We start from the raw sequence: 22,350 nt of genomic DNA, 5'->3' as shown, positions 1-22,350 counted from the left end.
CCTCAGACAAGTCAAGGAACTTCCTTAATAAAGAGTTTCTTCAACTATAAAATCAAAGTTTGAGTCTAAGACCTCTATGACTCTATAATTCTATGATTAGAAAGTTCTTTTTTTAACTTGGTAAATTTAAAAACTATCTAGAAGGGCTTTATTTAATTTCTCTCAATTTTCTTTGAAATACTTATAAAAACATACGTATAGATGTAAAGTGTCAACAGTACTAAAAAGATTAGTCAACATGCTTTCAGACCCCTGAGGGCAGTTCCATTAAAGTGTGAATAAGACTTTAAGACAAAATAATGAAAGCAAGCAGGAAGAAAGTAAGAGGTTTCTACACACGTACCTGTATGACTTTCACCTATTATACAGGCCAAACATTTGTTCCCCCAAAATGTAGAAGCCAGATCTACATGAGCTCCAAATCACCATCAATACTTCATTTTTAGATCTACTTAGGAGCCTACAACTCACCACAATGCAGCCTGGCATGGGGCAAAATTGGGCCCATAATAACATCTCGCATCTGGAAAATGAATCAGTAATATGAAGCAAGACACTAGAGTGATGAGACTCAATTCACAGAGTGCAGTTTTCAGCTGCTATTTTGAGCAAGGGATGAATGAATTGAATTGAATAATAACTGAAGTTATCTGATAACACATTCCCTTCTGTAGAGTGAACTAGTCAGAGAAGAGCAGTGGGAGAGTGGTGTTAAATGCAGCCCTACCCCTCCTGCTAAATAACAGCCAGTCAGCAGCAATTTGACTGAATACTGTGCATATGAACCAGCCCTCCCTCTTAAGATTGAGGGGAGAATTCTGACAACTCCCAAGGGAAAATTTAGGGGAACCAAAGAGAACGAATCTATTCTGTCTACCGTCAAGAGATTTCACCCTGCACAAAGAGGTAAAAATAGAAAAGTGAACAACAGCAACAATGTGAGCTTTATGAAAATATCCTACAACATAAAAAGAGGTACATTATACTCAATGAAGTTTAGAAAAAGGTTTACAGTAGGAGTACCTTTTAGAGAGTACCTGTATTTTATTCCCCTAAATTTCAATAAAATATGACTTTAATAAACACATATACACACAGAAATTAGATGACAACAGCTTAAAGAAAAGGAGCACTGCAGAGATGACAATGATGATGATGATGACAATAACAAATAGAGCAGCTAAAATTTATTGGTACATCTATATAGGCTAGGAACTTTTCTAAAAGCTTCCAAGGACAATTTAATTTCATTCTATGGAAATAACTATTAACCTTCTTTTGTTAATGAGAAAAATGGAGAATAGTAAGATTAAATATCATAATCAAGGTCACAGTGCTAGTAAGAGAACAAATAAGGTTTCAAACTGAAAGGAATAGAAAACTGAGTGAGAAGAGGAGAGAAGGTAAGGAAATAAAAAAAACTCTAATAGTATAAATAAAATATATCTTAGAAGCAGAGAAAAGCAGACTCAATATTGTAGAAAATCAAATCAGTATTAGGGAGGACTAAGTTGAGAATATCTCATAGGACACAGAGAAAGGATAAGACATGAGATTTATGAAGAAAGTTAAACATCTACAATGTCAAGACATCAGATATCAAACCTATACATTATTGGTGTTACTGGAGAAGAATCCAAAATAAATTATAAAAAAAAAAAAAAAATAGAAGAAAACTTTTCTGTCCCAAGCAAGGGGGAAAATTCAGATCTGTTTTCTGCAAAAATGAATACCACTCCACCTCAAAAAGGAGCAAAATTTAAGAAGATTTTAGGGGAAAAGGTTTTAATATAAGAATTCAGTATCCAGTTAAATTATTGCATTTGGTTATAAGAAACAAAAGATATCCTCACAATACCAAAATTACAGACATTTCAGATTATTAAGAAATGAATGAAATTCCTTCACCATGGGAAACCATAATATAAAATGACTAATATTAAGCAATAAGACTACTAGAACATGATCAAAACTGCTACAAAAATAGTCAAGAAAATAAATGAATTAAAAAATTTTTAAATAAGTCTTCATAGAGAAAAGATAAAGTAAAAAATGCAGAATATCACCAAAAAGGGACCTGAGCAAGGGAAGAAAAGGCAAATTATTCCAACTCTCTAGTTATTCATGTGGGTAAAACATGCTGTTTCTTCTTTTTTCCTTTGTTAAGAATATTTATTTTTATGATTATAACCAGTGCCAAGCAGAAAATAAATTATAAAACATCAATAGGTTTTTTGTTCGCCAAAAATAGGCATATAGAAAATATAGTGAAGGGGAATCCATCCCAACAGCAAAATCAACTAGGAATAACAATTATTTTTAAATGTGAGACCCTTATAAAAATCACAAAATTTTACCAAAAAAGATATATGTATAGAAAAGAATGACACAGAATTGAATCCAGCTGCAAAGACTGAATACTGTGAAAGGTGTCAATTTTCATGACATTAATTAATAGCCTAACGCAACTGCAGTCAAAACCCCTGTAGGATAATTTTAGGGTGTTGAAATGTAATTCCAAAATTCACCCATAATAATCAATAGTCAAGGGTATTCAAGTAAAAATAGAAAACAGAGTGCAGTGATAGGCAACTTTTATCAGACATTAAAATATATTATAAAGCCATAATGATTCTAAAAGTATTAGGTACATAGATAGCTTAATTTTGTTCACCAAAAATAGCTTAATGTATATAAGCTAATGTATATAAGAATTTAGTATATGATAAAGTTTGTATCCCAACTCAGTAGGGAGAACAAAAAATGATCTATCAGTAAATAGGGTTGAAATAATCATTTTAAGCTAACTACAGAAAGCAGAAAAAACAGCTTCATTCGAATACTACATCAGAAAAAAAAACTCAACTCTAAGAAATTTGAAGAGAAATCAAATGAATCTTTACATGACCTCATGATGATAAAGGGCTGTTTTAACATTAAAAGCAATCAACAAATAAAAAAAAATATTAATTTCTTTCTGTAAAAAAATCCCATCAATCCAATGAAATATTGGAAATTTGCTACAACAAATCTGATAAAGTTACATATACTAGCCTTATTTTATTTAAAAAAAAAAAAACTCATATCAGTGTGAGAAATACTTCTAATAGAGAAATAGCAAAGGATTTAACTGGAAATTCACAGATGACTAATAAATTGTAAAACAAACAAAGCAAAGCAAAGCAAAATCACTTTACGAGTAATTAAAGTAATATAAATTAAATAATGGATAGAACATTTTCTCTTGTCAAACATGAAAATACATGCTTCTCAGTGACTGCGCTTAGCATTGTTGATATCCTATGTATATCACATGTGGGAACTCTCATTCACTACTTGTGGGAGCACAAACTCCTGAAATATTCCTAGAAAACGATTTGGCAATAGCTATCAAAATTCTCAACCATGTTTATACATTTTGACTTAGCAATCCTTCTAAGAATTTATTTGGGAGAAATAATCAAAAAATTAAGTAAAATTTACACAGAAATGAATTCAATGGAGCATGCTTTAAAAATGGCAAAAATTTAAAAACAACTTAAATAGCAAACAACAGAAAAGCGAATGAATAAATAATCCATCTATTTGGTAGAAGATAATGATGCCATTAAAAATAATGGGTTTTTTTTTTAAAGAATGTTGAATTATATGGGGAAAAGTTCATAATAATTTGTTAAGTGAATAATGTAGGTTGTAAAATTGTATATACCTTGTGATCTACTATGATCACAATGACAAAAATAATAACTAAAAGAAATCATAGAAATATATCTACTAAAATCATAATAACAGTGGTTATTTCTGGGTGATAGAATTTTCATTTCTTTCTTGGTGCTTTTTCTTTTTCTAATTTGAACACAATGACTATATGCTGTTTTATAATTAGAAAACAGAATAAATTTTTTTGAAGAATCAAAATTTTCAGTTACAATAGATTCATATGATTTTCTTTTGTATTTTTTCTAAATTTTCCATAACAATAGTCACCATCGTACTCTGCTCAGGCTTCCCAAACAAATACCATATACTGAGTGTCTTTTAAATAGCAGAAATTTATTTCTCACAGTTCCGGAGGCTGGGAGGTCCAAGATCAAGGTGCTGGCCAATTCAGTTTCTGGTAATAGCTCTCTTCCTGGCTTGTAGGCAGCTTGTGTCCTCACATGGTGGAAGAGAAAGATCTCTCTCCCTCTTCTTATAAGGCCACAAATCCTATCAGATTAGGCCTCCACTCTTATGACATCATTTAACTGCCACCTAAAAGCCTTCAGTCATATTTGGGGTTAGGACCTCAACATAAGAATCTGGAGGGTGGGACACAGTTCAGTCCATAGTAGTTATTAATTTTTTTCTGCTCCAAGACAACCAAAGGGTATGAAATTTTAGTTTCAATCTGGGCTAGGAGCAGTAGGGAGCTGTTCTAGAAATATGTATAGATAGGTCTTTGGGAGAAACTTGTGTAATTTGAAAAGATCCCACATAAAGGTAAATCTTATAATTTTTCCTACTTTACTACCAAAATGTCACTATTGTATAGAGATCATATTTCTTATTGGTAATTAGAAAATGAATTCTTTCTAATAAAAACATATACTAAATGCTAAGTATAAATTAAATATATTTTACTTGGTTTTCACAAAGATCTATCTACATGAGACAAGGTCGATGAGTTTACAAAAATTTTAAAAATAAATTTGAAAATAAGGCATTTTCCACATAATTAGATTCTAAAAGATATGACCTTTAATGGCATTCTTAATTCTATTTTTCGAATGCATCTAAATTTACTCAATTGTCTTCCTTAAAGTGGGTAATATAAATTGAATGTTTGTCATTTTTGCAATAACAAAAGCTCTTAATAAAGCAACAATGTTCAATGCATAATTCCTCATCCACAATCTGTTTTGTGAGTTTAACTTTCCTAAACCAGGTCTGCTCAGGGCAGGGCACATGGGCATCATGGAACTATTGCACGATCCCTGTGGGCATGAGGTACTGCCCTCCACAAATCAAAAGGAACTCTTTCTCATTCTTTTGGCTTCCACTCAGACATTCAGAACTGTTCCTGGCAGAGAGAGAACACACTGATTTGAGATTCTGTAGAGTCAGAGATGTTGCAGGGGTGGGAGAAGACAAATGCTTCAGGTCGATAGAAGGAGGGGCCCACACAATCATACATCGGAGAAAGATGCTGGCCCTGAAAAAAAAGCCACTAATCTAGTGAGGAAGCCACTTTGGTGCATTGATGACAGATGAGCCTTCATCAGTTGGAGCTGAGAGGTGCTCTAGCCATGTTTAAAGGGTGAGTAGGAAGGATGTGGTTAAAACATCCAGAAGAGCCACAGCAGTAAAAGACGTTGAGGGAAAGTCTGCATTTGGTGGAATTCAAATACTATCTGGGGGTTTCATTACAGAAAGTAGAGTGAAGGGCTTTGAAATATGTTCTGTTCCTCATTCTTCTGGTGAAAGTACGAATCACTGAAACCTTGAATTTTTTTGGAACTAGTGTCATTAGTCAGATTCCCCTAGTAAAATGAACCCTACGCTTCCTGTGGTCTATTTGTTTTACACACACAGTCCGCTTTCTGGAAGTATTCTTTATAGCTTGATAGCCTAAAAGGATACATTTCTAACTGATTGCAAAGAACCTTAGGCAGGTCCCTGAAAAGAAAAATAGACAGCATGGAAAAGGAAAGGAAAGAGATGAGAAAGAACATTTAAAATAAAAACTAAACCAAAAGAAGAAATACCATGCAGAAAACTTCCTAGACATTTCCTAAGTATTTTTCTACTCGCTGAGGCCACATCAATAGCCCCGAAACATTGCCTTCACGATGCCATGACCTTATTCAGAAACAACTAGTGGCTCAAGCACTTTAGTCTGCGATAGTGTTATAGGCTGAATTGTGTCCTCCCCCAAATTCATAGGTTGAAGCCCTAACCCCAGTGTGACTATTATTTGGAGAAAGGGCCTTTAAGGAGGTAATTATGGTTAAATGACATCGTAAGGGTGGGGTACTAATCTGATAAAACTGTGGTCTTTTAAGAGGAGGACGAGACTCTCCACATGTGCGTACAGAAAAGGCTATGTGAGGACCCATAGCCGTGAGAAGGCAGCTAGCTACCTGCAAGCCAGAAAGAGAGGCCTTATCAAAAGCCAACCTTGCAGGCACCTCAACCTTAGACTTTTCAACTTCTAGAACTCTGAGAAATAAATTTCTGTTTAAGCCTCATAATCTGTGGTATTTTGTCATGGCAGCCCAAGTAGACTAATAGAGATAGTATGCAGCATCTACCATGTGCTTTTAAACAATCTCCCGGTTGTATGTATCTCTCCTTATACTTCAATCTAAACACCATCTACACCTAATTTATAAATTCTAACACCCATACTTTTGTGTGCAGTGCCCCGTTATCCTGCTTAATGCTATTTCTGCCTAAGATGTCAACCTTACTTACCCATTTCTCAAGTTCCATCAGAAGTCCTGTCGACTCCTCTGTGGAGTCTGTCTTCTTCACCCCGGGTGGGTAGAGCAGTGCCCTCCTCTGAAATTCCCTGCCTGTACTACTAATTTGACCATATCACATACTGTTAGTATTTCTCTGAATAGAATGTTAGCTCCCTTAGCAAATACATTTTTCTTACAAAAACAATCTCTGTTCATTACAACAAAATATGGAACACATAGAAAGCCATACAAGAAAGAAATACTACCTTTATTAGGTCACTGATAACAATATCATTCAATCAATACTTCCAAAAATAAAATTTTTCCAGTCTTTTCTTCTAGGTGTGTGCATGTAATAATATAGACTCCAACTCCACATGCTTTACATTATGCTTCTTTCACTTAGTAAATTTCAAATATCTTTATTGTCATTAGTCTTCCTAAAGTTGATTTTGAGTTATAATATTCCAGCCCATGTACTATAATTCATTTAACCAACTCCCTATTGATGAGTGTTTAAATTATTTCTAATCTATCTATGTTACAAATAGGCCTGTGACGAATGTTCTTACTAAACAATCTTGGCATAAGTTCACGAAAATATCCTTGGGATAAAGTTCAGAAGTGCATTTTCTTATGATATGAATAGCCACATTGTCCTCCAAAGACTTGTACTTCCATCAACATGAGAATGCCCATTTCTCCACACATCCAGGTTAACCTTGATATATTTTCAAATGCTTTGCCAATTTGAAATATTAATCTAATGAGGGCACAGAGCATGTTATTTCATTCCTCCTACTGCTACCACTGCTACTCATATTAACATGTCAATTATACCGCACTACAAAATTTGCAAAATCTTTTCACATATGTAAATTAGAATAATACTTTATAGCATCTAGCACAGTGCCCTTTGTGTACAAAGGTCATTAAAAAATTATATGATCATGAGATAATATTAGGGTGTGTCTTTTACATGCTACATGAGAGTCATAAAAATCAAGTCACTTCTCCAACGTATATATGTAATTTTTGAAGAAGTTATTGAAGTTTTTGCTATCCTGAGTCTGATAGGCTATCTTTAATCTTATAGTCCCCTGCTCTACTTCTACCCTCTACCTATTTATTAATTATTTTATATTCCCTCACTAATTGTTCATTATTAGTACTAGTTGTAATGGTTAAGTGCATTTTAAGACTTAGCATCTACAAAACAAACCGAGATTTTTTTAAAAAAATTATTTTTCAATTACAGATGACATTTAATATTATTTTATATTAGTTTCAAGCATACAGGATAGTGGTTAGACATTTATACAATTTATGAAGTGATTCCTGCCAATTAGTCTAATATCCACCTGGCACCACACATAGCCATTGCAACATTGTTGACTGTATTCCCCATACTGCACCTTACATCCCCATGACTATTTCGTAATTACCTATTTGTACTTTTATTCCCTTTACCTTTTCACCCAGGTTCCCAACCTCCCTCCATCTGGCAACCATCAGTTTGTTCTTTGTATCTATGAGTCTGTTTTTGTTTTGTTTATCCACTTATTTTGTTTGTTTGGATTCCACATATAAGTGGGATCGTATGGTCTATGTCTTTCAAACAGATATTGAATGAAACCAGCAAGAAAGGAACATTTCGGCTTTGTAATAGAACTTATTCTAGAATATTCTCTCTTAAAAAAGCTTTCATTCTCTTTTTTAAAATCATTTCCCCCTAATGTGTATGAAGTGTATTTACTTGTATTCTTAGTTTTAAGTATATTTTCCACATTTTTGTCTCTTCTTTCTCAAATATAGCAAATTGGTTGTCAGCTTCTAAGGGATATGGTTGCTTTCACAGTTCTTAGTCAAAGTTCCTGTCGAAGAGGAGTGGAGTCTATGCCACACTTTGAAACTGGACCAAACTCCAGAGGCAGAATTCCTCTGACCTGCTCCTACTACTCTAGGTGCTTCACCAACCTGCATGACATCCTCTGGCCAGTCTATTGCATCACCTTGCCTTTCCCTCCATACCCCACCAACATCTCATCTTCATGTGACTTCCTCTTGTCCCTCCAAAATTTATACAAACATTTCACAAAATAAAAAAGTCAAACGACTATTTAAGATATCACCGCAACAGATAAGACCTTTAAAAAGTCTACCGAAATCCATTTATTAGGTGCCTAAAGACTTAATTTAAAAACCAAGACAAAATGTCAAATTTTAAAATTATATCCTTGCTATTGCAAATAATAAATAAAGCGGCAACCATCTTTTTCTTCGTCAATATTCTAATTTTGGAAAGTGAAAAGTTTACCACAGTTCCAGGATTCTGGGCATTAAGACTACGATAGGTTTTCTCTAATGAATACTATTGTTTTCCCTACAGAAGACATATCTAGTGAATAAACCAGACAGAGGAAAAATCATTCTTTCGTGAACTGGGTTGAACATGGAACAGGTAAACTATTTTAAATTATTTCTAAGTTTAGATTTTACTCTCTGGCTGCAGTGGATTTAATTGTCATTGTTCTTTGTTGGCCAACTGTCATATTCTAATTCACACATCTATCAGATAGCATTGGATGCCACATTTTCACACAAATAAGCAAGCTCATTTAATCATCATATCAATCCGTAAGGAAAGTATTAGTCTCATTGTATAGTTGAGAAAATAAGGGTTAGAGAGGGAAAATAATTTGCCTGACCTAACAGTCTAGAAATGCCTGAGCTGAGATTTGAACACAGGCCTGTGAAACCCTCTCTTTTCACACTTTACCTCTGAAATCGTGTTGCCCCAAGTATATGTGCCATCTTCAGGTCTGCATCCATTTAGATAAATCCAGACTCGTTTTGTGTCGGGTTGTTTATACAGGCTGCTCTGTTTGAGTGCCACACGTTGAGCTGCAACTGGAGAATTTCTCTTGGATTGGAGTTCTTGGACTTTAGAAAGGCGTGCCTGTCAAGAAAAGAAAAGCCCAGAGAATGCCATGTTTAGAGAATTGTCTCTTTAGTGTGTGTGTGTGTGTGTGTGTATGTGTGTAGAATGTGACAAAAACAGAAATCTTAGAATTGTAAAATAAATTGAAAAAATTTTAGGAAATATATTACCCTCTCCTGTCACTGACTCTTCTGTAAATTTCCCTTGCTTCAATGAATCACTAAAGGCAATAATAATCATTACAGTGATAATAATAAGACGCTTATTTTGGCCAAACTCTTAACCTTCATTTATAATTTGAAGTAATGAAGGGAGATGTGTTTTTGGACTTCTGCATGGTGTTTCTCCTACTGAGTAATTTCTCTGCATCTAACAAATGAGTTTTTGATTAGAATCACAACATCATTTCCTTTAACCAAGAAATGCTTAAGGGAGTGTGCAGGACTGTTGTTTAAGTCTTTACTCACTGTCTTTTAAAATACAGCAGCTACCCTTATACTTTGCCAGATCCCTGCCAGGCAGCTTTTCATCCTGCTTCAAGTATGTCCTAGTTCAATGCTTTGCATTCATTCCATGGTCAGTGATTTATCCTTCTTAACTTGGCAAGGAGTCATATTTCTAGCAATGTCAATTCCTTTTTTCTAGTAACCTTGATTTGGGCACACACCTAAGATTTAGATTGAACACATTTCACAATTTGAGAAACCCTATTAAATAAGAACATATCATTCTAATGAAAACTTCACAAAGCAAAAAGTTTTCCCAGGTCTCTATCCCCAATATTCTCTCAATAGCTGACCTTTCTCTTCTTGCCTTTTTTATGTCTGGCAATCCTGAACCATTAAGCAATTGGATTGAAACAGCTTTTCGAATTCCTTACTTTTGAATGTCTCCATTGCAATTAGTATTTTGCTCCTTGCTCTTTTTACATATTGAGACATACCCTTAGGAGTGATGAGCAGTGAAGCCATAAGGCTCAACTCGACTACACTTATTATAATTACCTTTGTACATATCCACTGGGCCTTTTTCTCTTCTTTGCTAAGGTCATAATTTCTGGTCTCCATTCAAACAAAACAGACTTTCATATGAGCTGGCCGTCTTTTAGATAGCTACTCTCCAAATGCCAACTCAATGCTTGGCATATGCTTATGTGGTCATAATCGACCAGATGCTGAGAACATATTAATAGAGCAATTTTAAAATTCAGCACTGTACTTTTAAAAGCATTTAATAGAGGCAGAGTCTTTAATGTCTGGGGCCCTAAAGTACATACCTCTGTATGTCTTATAAGTTCCATGAGCTTAATTTCCTCTTGAGTCTGCTCATTCCAGCCTCCTTCCACCACCACCGGCTGCACAGGGCTTTTGTTGGGAACCATGGTGGCTGGCTGACATGCTGCTACTCGCCGCCCTGGGGAAAGAAGTATCTGGAAATGTTGTTTCTGATGATGGGCTTTCAGATTTCAAATAAATTGGTTTGGTTTTCTATGCATAAATCATTGCACTCGGGAGCATAGGCTAAAATACTAAATATATCATAAAAGCAAAGATGCCTAGGGTAATAATATCTAACAATGCCTCTTCATATGGGAGCTTGAAGTTTTAAATAGCCAGGATACACATACTCACTGTACAGACAGAAAAGAAAGATAGCATGCTGACTTCCACACTGGCCCCAGCCTCTCATCCATGATATGGTTCAGAGGTAATTTAGTCAAATAGAATCCATGACCTATATAGCCCATCATCTCTTCCAGTCATGGAACATATGTTTTGTTCTCCTCACTAATAATAAGCCTTTCCCCCACAATTAGCTTAGGAGCCTGGGGATTAAGTGTTTCTAAAATAATATTAACCCAAGAGACAAGAGGCCTTTTTATTCTATCTAATAATACCCCACGAGCACGATTAGTTTCTGACACCTCTGCCGTGCCCTTTAGGCTGTTAAGAAGCTGTGGTAAGAGAAAATATTTATTGGAATACTGAATTCCAAAGACTTACAGGCATAATTTAGTAAGTGTAGTGATTTGAATTTATGCATTTTTTTTCAACTAGACCACTTAAAGTCATTATTAAAGAGGCTTACAAGTCATACTTAAACAAATTTTTTGTGTGTGTGCTGAAAATATACTCGGAGTCTCATACTGATCTCTAAACTTCTTAAATAAAAATAATGCTTTCTTTCTCTTGTATGTTCCTTCCAGAAACCTATGTTGAGTACTAGCTATGTGTCAGGCATTGTGTTAGATGATGCAAAGAAAAATATGTTTGAGACCAAGTCCTTGCCTCAAAGGTTTACATTTTGGTGAGGAAGCCAGATGTCAGGGAAATGATTACAAGCATAATTGATCGTAACTGTGTTGCACCAGGGAAGCATTGGGTTTATAAAAGCATGTAACAGGAGTCATGGCCTAGTCTGAGGTGTCACAGAAGGCTTCTTTGAGAAAGTAAATGCACTGAGTCCTTATTTTGTTGCCAAGGGGGTCTTAATGCACAGATTTTCAGACTATGACTACAAAAAAAACTCTTTGAGGATAACTTAGTATTGGCAGAGGATAAAGCATTGGTGCTCTTGTAGCAAGTTTGTAGAAATAGATCCAGTAATAAGAAGAAGTAGCAGCAATGATTTTTCAGGGAAACTAAAACTCTATGTACCTAATAAGCATTAATATGTAATTTATAAATGTGGAGAAAACATAATTGATTCAGTAGCCAATGAGTAACAGTGGCAATACCATTAAGTAACATGCTTTGAAGAAGACCACAGTGGTACCAGAAAAATGCATAACAGAAATTTACGCTAAACAGTTTTAGCCAACTCTATTCATAAAGTATAGATGACATTAATTTATGACACATCAATTCTTATGGATAATATTTCAATACATATTTTATTTATAATGCATTCTGAACACTAAAATTTTGCTCAGTTAATGAGAGTTCAGCAGTAGTTTACCATTTATACTGTTGAGAACCAGGATTTGAATACAGGAAAAAGCAAAAACCATTATACATTATTTGTTTTTTTTGTCAACTTGTTTCTAATGGTCTTAAGAAAATGAATATACTTGCGCTATAATTTTCATAAAGAGACATAATGTCATCACAAAAGGTTTTGGTCTGAAGAAGGGTTTTCATAACACACTATTATTTATATAGGTAAGAATAACAAATTGAAATGAAGCAAAACTGGATTTAATAAATTATTTATTTTCTTATTACATTTTCTATATATTCTATTTTATTTCATATGAGATCAGGGGAAAGTAATGATAATAGCTAACAATTAATGGGAAAGGCTTTGCTGTTCTTTCAGACTATAAATCTCAGACTACAAATTTCAGACTATAAAACCTAGATGCTCTCTGCATATCTCTCCCTTATTGGGAGGCCCACCTGGTTCAGCATCTGTACCTGGGAGGGTGAGTCCACCTTATTTGGGGTTCCATTTAGCAGATTCATTTGGCTCTCACACTAAGTAAAATGCTCTAGCATTGCTTTTATATACAACAAAAGTAATTTTTTTGGCCTGATCTGCAATTACTTTAAAACTAAGTTTTATCAATTTTTAAGACCCTAAGTGGGAAAATGGACTGCCTTCCCAGAACCCCTATTATAATATTTATTGAGTATTTATTATGTGCAAATAAACATAGTGTAAATATTTAGTGTTTGTTACTTAATAATATATGCCCTACAAAGTTATTATAAGTATTATGATTAATATTAGCAATGACCGCACTTACAAATGAGATGTAAAATTAGCTTAGCACAGTACTTTGTGTATATTATATGCTCAGTAAATATTTGTTGCTATTACCAATGGCTATAATAATAGGAAATAAATGATTCAGCCACTATTCTTACCTCCCATACTTCTTCTTTCTTCCAAACCTCAAGAAACTCGCAATCCAACGTGGACTACGGTTAACTGAACTGAGACTTGTTCTTATTTATCTTCATAATCCCCAAAACTAGAAAAGTCCTTCCTCAGAGTAAGTATTTTATAAGTATGTATTGAATTTACATTTAATAGCAGAAAACTTAACAGTTTGTCAGTAGAGACAAAAATTTATCTTCGCACTAAATTCTAAGAGAAACTGCATCTGTGGATTTCTCCATAATGGACATCATCTGACCAAATAGACTGTTTTCAACAGTGATATCATAGATAATGCCAACTGAACTTTAAATGCCTTTTAAATACTTAATTATAATGAAAGCTGAAGTCATTATATAAAATCAGAATTCAGTAAAGGCAGCTCTGCTAGGTGTTATTTTCAGGATGTTGCTTTTTATTGGTTTAACTTGATACAGGAATACAGCTGAGAAAACTCACTGAAGTGAATGGTTGAAATTCCATGAATTCTTTAATTCAATCTTTCTAAAACTATTCAGAAAGCAAATAGAAATGTATATAATTTATAACATAACATAACATAAGAGAGATAGTCATATGTTAGTCATATGTGACCAGGTAAATATACTAATGTAATGAAGACTATCAGAGGAGGAAACGCAGACTGTGATAAACCACATTATCCCTGACTTGGAATTTTAAGGAAAGTTTTTAGGAAGAAAGAACAAATAAGCTAAAAAGTGTAGAATGAGTAGAAACAATTCAAGAGGACATAAGAGAAAAAGTTTGAGGCAGAGGGAACCGAATTGTGCAAAAAAAAGCTCAGAGTCAGTCTACGACCATGCTACCTGAACAAGCCCGATCCTGTCTGATCTCGAAAGCTTAGCAGGGTCAGGCCTGTCTAGGACTTGGATGGGAGACCTACGAAGACCAGTTGCTGTAGGCTTTAAAAATAAGGGATTGTAGCTGACAAGGTCCTTGCAATATGTGAGGTCTACCAAGGATTGCCTCACTTAAAGAGTAAAAATAAAATTTAAAAAAAGCTCAGAGTCATAAAAGCACATGGTATATCTGGGAGACTGAAAAAACAAACAAACAAAAAAACAACAACAAAAAATACAAAGAGGTGGAGTGGAGTTGGCAAGGAGAGAGAGAGAAGCTTATAGAGAACCAGACCATAAAGGGCCACATTAAGGAGTTTCAGCTTCGTCCTAAAGACCATGGGGAACTTTGAAAAGCTTTATGCCTGGAGTACCATGGCACCTTTGCATGTCTGCAGGAACGCTCCAGCTCCAGAATGTCACCATTATGCATAGAATGGAAGCTACTATCAAGACCGGAGGCTGCAAGACCAGTTAGAAAGCTATTCCAGTAACTCAGGGAATCAGTGACAATAGCTTTAACTTGGAAAATGATAGTGGGAATTAAGACTCTTATAATTCATTTGAGATAAACTTAATATATTGAGTCAAAGCAACAAGGCTTATTGATACTTGCTTAGGGAAAGTGAGAGAAAGGGAGATGCATTGATGACTCCCAGGTTGCTGAGAGGGAACACCTAGGTGGGTGGTGGCAGTGTCCACTGTTAGAAGGAAGGCACTGGTGTGGGGGTGACCTCCTAACTTCAGTTTTAGACATGCCCATGGGACATTCAGGTGAAAATGTCGAGTTGTTAGAGTAGTAGAGGTTAGCAGTAGTAATAGATTCTTTTCACTTAGACCCAACGATTCTTTTGAGAAAAACTGGATAATAGTCATTTCAACCCAGAGTTTTGTTTAGTGCACTTAGGATTAGTTGTGTTTTTTATTGAAGTAACATTAACATGCATTTGACATCAGACAGTGCACATACTCAGGAGTTGGAATCCTGCTATGGCAATTACAGAACCTGCAATGTATTCCTTTGCAGATTTAAGTCCATAATACACTGTTTCTCCCTAAAGAACCATTTGGTATCTCAAGTGCAGGGAATAGCATAAGGGTCAGGAACTTAAGATTCTGTGAAAAAGAAAATGGAAAATCAATTGTCAGTTGATCACTTTGTCTGTGAATAGCATATCTTAACGCTGCATTCTCAGATATTGACAGATATTGACAATGATCTTTGAAGAGTCTAGTACTACCTCTCTCGGATCATTTAAAAAATTTCTTCCATAGCAATACCCAAGGAATGACAGCAAGTTTTGTTTAAAGATTAATTCCAAAGCCCATAAAATGTCAGTTCAAGTATTGTTTCAAACCAATAGGGTGTTTATTTGACCAGAAAAATCCCCAATTTTTAAAATGCATTATAAATTACGTGATATTCTTTTTAATATAAAATTTACAAAGGCAAAAGAAGTACTGAAAAGATATATTATTAGGTTTTAGACTTGCTCAAGTGACTTTTGTAATGATATATATATGTTTGTGTACATATGTATGTGTGTGTGTGTGTGTGTGTGTGTGTGTGTACACATAGTACTCAGTTAAACATCTGGTATCTAATGGTAGGAAAAAACTAGTAGCAAATTGAGGTTACTTTTAGAATTAAACATGGTCGTACTTGATTTAATTCATACTGACCTTTTAACTGTCTCATTTTGTGTTTCATGGTATCTAAATCAGCCAAAATTTTGTCCTTTTTTAGCCAGTTCTGTTTTTCTAATTTTTCCGCTTTCTGCAAAGCTAGAATAATAAAATACATATTTCATCATGCATTCTTTTATCAACAGTAATTTATCATGCAAGCCAATAATTTATAAAGAACTTTCTGCTCCAAGAAATAGATTTAATTAGAAACAAGTAATTAAAAGGTAAGGGTCATTAAAAGAAACCTCGTTTGAAAGATGACAGAGCTTAAGGCATTTCTTTATGGAATGCAGGGGGGAAGAAAGAAGAACAGTGCTGTTTTATTATATAGATTTACCATATGCAAGAGCCATATTTCATTTTCCACTTCTACAAACTATTTGGAGGTGATGAAAGCGTAGCTTGGAACCACTCATTTTTTAAACATCCACCTACTGCCTAAAGGGTGCAATTCTTAAAAATGAAAATGTGCAGACAGGTCGTCTTCAGTGCGAATTAAACTCATTTGTTATTTTCTAATGTATACCATTATTCTCAGTCTTTATAGACCAAGGATCTCTTTATCAACTAAATTAGACATTTTTCCATGCAACATACTCCATTCCAGTAAGAAAAAACAAGCCATTGTGCAAATGTAGGAGTGGGGCTATCCTTATGCACATATTAATTGATGGACCTCCTGTTCTTTGCATAAACGTGATGCTATTAAGTTGACATTATACACATTTAATTCATTTTCTTATATTTATCTCTCCTTTCATATGGTTGTTTGAAAGAGAGCAAAAACAAAGACTTACCATTTGGAGATAAAAATGGTTCACCACAAGATACCCAGATGGCAATAGGATTTCTGTGAATGAGGGTGAGCAAAGACTTATTGATACCATCCAAACTATCAGATGTCACGGACTTTGGAAATGATCTGCTTTTCACTTTCATTCCTGGGTTTTCTGGGAAACAAATGACATATTTACCATCATTCAATGAATAATGAATAAATTTGCTTACTGAATTCATTTGTTATTTAAAATATTTCGTTTTTCATTAATGACTTGATTTTAACAGGCAATACCAAAACTGATGCCAATACATTGATTTGATCATAACTTCATAGCAAACAAAAAATTTACACAAATCCGATTGTGTGTGTATATGTGTATATACACTTTAATTCTTTTCTTATACTTTACCTAGTTCTGAAAGAAATTTGAGGTGGCTTACCAAAATATCTACTCTGAAAAGGGATAAAAGAGATTAAAAACCAAGGAAAGCAGAAAAGGAGTATAGGAATGGACTGAAGTCAGAGATAAGGTGCTTCAGAGTCTTCATCTTTTAAATGAATAATAGTATCTATTTTGTTCTCCTATTGAGAAGATTAAAAGAAAAAAAAGTGCTTAGAATAAATAGTGTTTGGTCTATTTAATTGGGCAGGCATCCAAAGAAATGCTATATAAAACTTTTATTATGAAATGGAAATGAATACCACACTGTATTTATTTGCTAGAGATAAAGTACAATTTGGGCTCTGAGCATTCTAGTGGCCAAAGCAAAGAGGAAACCATAATTTCAAGTCTCACGTGGCCAATGTAGAGAGAGAAATTCCTCAGAAGATACACCTCTCCTGGTCTTGAAATCTGAGAGAAACTTATTTCAGGGTCTTTAAAAAGGAAATATTTGTGGTATAGCAAACCATAGTCTATAATAGAAATTAACATAGATTGAGAACTTATTATATGCGACACATTTTATTAAGAAGTCTACAATGCATGATTTCATGTAATACTCAAGATGATACTCTGAGGTAGGTCCATGTCTATTTCACAGAAAAGATTTCTAAGATTTAGTCACACAACTAAGTGGGAGGAGAAACATGATTAGAATCCAAGTCATCTGCCTCCAGAGCCTACGTCCTGAACCAATAACTTAATAGTAAGCACTATGCTGAGTTTCTGACAGATACCTACTTCTTTAACTTTCCTCAATGCAAACTGTTGGTATAATGCCAAATCACAATTCAGTAAAAAGGGGTAGCCCACTAATGGACCTGCCTGATTTCAAGGATAATCTTTAGAATACAGAGGGGAAGGATGGCCACATCCTTTTGGTAGTCCTGAATAAATAACCAGGTTTTAAATAAGAATGTGAAAGAAGATTGTTTAAAATTGTAATCTTCCAGAACATGGAAATCAAATATTCTATATGCCAAATAAAGGCAAAACTGTATACTTAGTATTGGCTAGGCATTAAATGTTTACATAATTATTTTTTTAAACTCATTAGAAAACAAAACAATATCACTGGGAAATAATAGAAAATATGTACTATATTGGTCCTTGCCCTTGGTCCTTGGCACAGAGTTCCTAAAATTCTTCTAATTTCCTAAGTGATAAGAGCTCTAGGAGCATCTTTTGTTTTAATATTTGATGTTTGACCCTGGTTCCTGACACAGAGCTCCTAAATCTTTTGGAATGTCCTGGACGATAGCAGTGTCTTTTGTTCTGAGATGACTGCTGATGGGCTCCTGGATGGGGCTGGTCACCAGAAAGACCAACCCATGATTAGAAGCTCATAATTTTCAACCCAATTCCCCACCCCATTCTCCGGAGAGGGGAGAGAGGCTGGAAATTGTGTTTATGGTCAATCGTGCTTAAGTGATGAAGTTTGCATAAAAATCTCCAAAGTAATGGATTTGGAGAGCTTCTAGGCTGGTGAACATGTTGAGGTTCTGGGAAAGCGGTGGGCTTGGAGAGAGCATGGAAGCTCTGTACCCCTTCCCACATACCTTGACTTATACATCTCTTCCATATGAATCTCCATCTGTACTCTTTATCATATCCTTTTATCATAAACTAGTAACCAGTAAGAAAACTGTTTTCCTGAGTTCTGTGAGTTGCTCGAGGAAATTAATCAAACCCAGGAATGAAGTTGTAGGAACTTCCAGTTTATAGCCCATTGATCGGAAGCACAGGTTATGATGTGTACTTGTGATTGGCATCTGAAGTAAGGGGTAGGAGAAAGCAGTCTTGTGGACTGAGACCTTAATCTATGGGATCTGATGCTATCCCTAGGTAGAGAGTATCAGAATTTAGTTAAATTGTAGGACACCCAGCTGGTAGAATTGCTTGGTGTGGGCAAAAAAAATCCCACACATCGGGTGTCAGAAGTGTTGCAAGTGTGATAGTAATGTGCAAATAAAGGAGAGACATACAGGAAGAAGAGTGTGTTTTCTCTACTCGTCCTACACACCGTAATGATAGTTAATATTCATTGGATGTTTGGCAAACATCATTCAGGCACTCTTTGAAATTATATACATAATTATATACTTACATACATATATTCATATTTATATATACTTTTATGAATACATAGTCATATTTATGAGGACCATAAATATGAAGATTCATTTGATCTTCATAAAAATTCCACGAAATAAATGACTATTAATATATTAATTTCTCAAATGAGGAGATTTAGGTACAGAGAGGTTAAGCAATTTGCCCAAGATCATTCAGCTAGCAAGTGACAGCGAGAATTTGAACCCTGGTATTTTGGCTCCAAAACCCAACTTCTTCAACTCTGAATGATGCCTACCAATACAAGAGTGGAAACCTGAGATGACTCTACTGAATCACTGCTAGCAAGAGTCTTTATCATTTAGTAAACTGTTGTTGGGGGCACAGACCTGACCTCAAATTGTACATAGTCTAATGACACATACAAAAATGTAATTGAGGTGCATTTGCTGGAGCTTCTGGGAATTTATAGGAGCAGTGGAAATGGGCAGGGTCAAGCAAGGGGAATTGGAGAGCAGGAGGTATTATAGAGAGGAAACCTTCTTTTCTAAGAGGAAGAAGAGATTTGCATTGATCCAGCCCCTCTTTCTTAAATGGTCTTCAGTTGGTTTGAGTTCTGAACTTAAGAACAAAAGCAGCTAAGCTACCAAATATATTTTATAAATCACAGCCTATTTATTTATTCTTTTGGCAGTGAAACCAATTTTACATTATTTTTAATTTTTCCTATTATGTAAGGTAAAAACTATGAGAATCTCTTGAGAGTAGCTTCCCGTGATTTTGTAATTCTAGAAGGCGTGACTTCATAAAAGAATTACATTTAACATTTTTTATGACCAAACATAAGTAGAATCAGCTAAATCCTGTAGAGTGTAACCAACCTTCTATCCTTTTAACAGTCGTGTCTTTTGTTCCAACAGAGAATTCCTCTTTCTTTCGTTCCTCATAATCTTTCTGAATAAAAGATTCACGTAGAGCCCATAAAACCAAGTCACGCAAGGAAACAATTGTGGTTCCATCTTTAGTATATACTTTGGAGGCTGCTCTGGCAAGACCAAGTTGTTCCGTACATTCTGTGAGAAGCTAGATAACACAGACTGTAAGGAACTAAAAGTAAATAGTGATAGAACTGGGAATAATCATGCAGAGCTTGCTCTTTTAGAAATCTGAGAAAATCCTCTAATTTGAGAAAATAGAAAGCTGAATAACTACCAACTTGATCTTTGATTAGAGATAATTTTTGATATTAGTTTGTCTGACCTAATCTCACAACATGAGTCCAATCTGACTGTGAAAAGTCTTAGCCTCAAACGTTTAAAACAGCAGCTGATGTATGTTAATACATTTTTATCATCAGAGTATTTCCTAAGAAATGTTCAACCTAGAAATCCACTTTCAGTTTTTCTCTTTATTGTGTCTCACAGATATTGCTTTCTTTTTTTTTCTTTTTTTTTTTTACAAATTGAAAGCAATACCCTCCACCAGCAAAAAGATTGCAACTTACTTTATTGAAATATTTGCTTTATTGTGGTGGTCTGGAACCAAACCCACAGTATCTCCAAGGTGTGCCTGTACTTCATATTGATAAACTGCTTTAAAATAAATGAGTAATTGACTTTAAAACCAAGGAATAACCATATTATTACTTCCATTTTCCAGATAGAAAAACAAGCTGAAATAATAATTTTTCCCAAGACCACAAAAGCCTGCCGTGGATCCCAGGATGAATCTCAGTGTTGCTAACTATTGTACTTTGTTTTTAGTCCATTGAACAACAATATGTTAACAACAAAAAAAATCTATTTGTATTCAACGAAAGAAGTTAGTGAACAAGTATGTGTGGTGTGCGTTCGCAAGAAAGTCTGCAGGGTAACTCCATGTCATATTTAACATTACTTGTAAATTATGTTGTTAAAAGTATTGGCCAGAATGTATAGACAAGATAATCCCCAAACAACAGAAAGACAAAGCTGGGTTTGGCCCTTTGGGGTTCTCTTCTGTTCCTATGACTATGGGGAATAGACTTTAAGAAACCATACATTCCCTCCTAGCACAACCATGACTTTTCCAATTTAAAAAATAATAAAACATCCTATCATCAAATAAGTGCTCATATTCTCCAGTTATAAATGAGTTAGCATCTCCTAAAACATTCGGATAATGTATGACTTGAAGCTGGAATGGAAGGAAGGCAAAAAGGCATTCTGTCTATCACAAGAATGAAGAAACTCTGGTAGCTTTGTTTCCCCACTGCTTTTATATATCTTTGCTCTGGAGCCAATCTAAAATTATATTCTAGTTACTCATTTTCCTAAGACCATATTTAAAGAAATATAATAAAAAAAGAATATTTTTAAGAAAACAGAGATTTTGATCTTATCAGCTTAAATTGGTGAAACTGGCCAGGGACATTTATCACTCAATCCCACTGTTTTTTTCTTGTCACCATTATCATTACCTCTGAGAATGCAAGAAGCATTTAAGTGATAGCCACTTACCATGGGGAATGTTTCAGCCACAATTAACTTCCCATTTCGATATCCATCTCCATTTTTGTGTGCAATTATTTTTACTGCCTTCTGGTGTGTAGCTGCCATACCACTATGAGATACAACTCGCATGCAGGTCTTCATCCGTAAAGATAATAGACGTTTTTCATAATAACTTAGGGTTTTCTCAGCCTCAGAAGAAGATAAATCAGCCTGATTTTAAAAAAAAAAAAAAATCACGGGACTACTCAAGCTTTTTTTTCAGTTTTGTTATTTTGGTATATTTCGGTCTCTTAATGTAATTAATATATGCATGTATGTATGTGTGACATCTAAATTTTGAAATGCTCCCTTCACATGCTATAGGCATTGAATGTTGTCATGGGGGGACACTGGGTCAGAATTCAGTTCTCTTCTCAGACTGTCACTGAGATTCCAGGAGACTTTTGGTCTCTGGTAATGTTTCTGGACTTCTCCTGTTTTCTGTGTTGCCTTCTCCTTTAAAAGGAGATGGGGAAGGATGCCAGGACCAGAGAGAGCCTGGGGTTGAAGTAATGAGACACTAGCACAACAGATTTTCTCTCTTTTGTAATTTTTATTTTTCAGTTAGAGTTGACATTCGATATTATTTTATATTAGTTTCAGATGTATAGAATAGTGGTTAGTATTTCAATAATTTACAAAGTAATCCCCCTGATTAGTCTAGTACCCACCTGGCACTATACGTAGTTATTACAATATTATTGA

The 22,350-nt window shown here is 34.7% G+C and overlaps 1 protein-coding gene across 1 annotated transcript in view; it reads right to left on the bottom strand.

The window, feature by feature from the left end:
• Positions 1–22,350, bottom strand: part of LOC105293743 (doublecortin domain-containing protein 5) — an 81,429-nt gene that overhangs the window by 13,544 nt on the left and 45,535 nt on the right. Inside the window, exons 13-18 of the mRNA XM_023532091.1 lie at positions 21,613–21,816; positions 19,996–20,197; positions 16,616–16,768; positions 15,813–15,914; positions 10,664–10,800; positions 9,226–9,405 (exon numbers count right to left, since the gene is read on the bottom strand). Of these exons, the coding sequence (XP_023387859.1) occupies positions 9,226–9,405; positions 10,664–10,800; positions 15,813–15,914; positions 16,616–16,768; positions 19,996–20,197; positions 21,613–21,816 (978 nt within the window). The remainder of the gene's footprint in view (positions 1–9,225; positions 9,406–10,663; positions 10,801–15,812; positions 15,915–16,615; positions 16,769–19,995; positions 20,198–21,612; positions 21,817–22,350) is intronic.

The sequence above is a fragment of the Pteropus vampyrus genome, unplaced genomic scaffold (genome assembly GCF_000151845.1).
Source record: "Pteropus vampyrus isolate Shadow unplaced genomic scaffold, Pvam_2.0 Scaffold76, whole genome shotgun sequence".
NCBI classification, from domain to species: Eukaryota; Metazoa; Chordata; class Mammalia; order Chiroptera; family Pteropodidae; genus Pteropus; species Pteropus vampyrus.
This window is presented reverse-complemented; position numbering and strand designations above follow the sequence as displayed.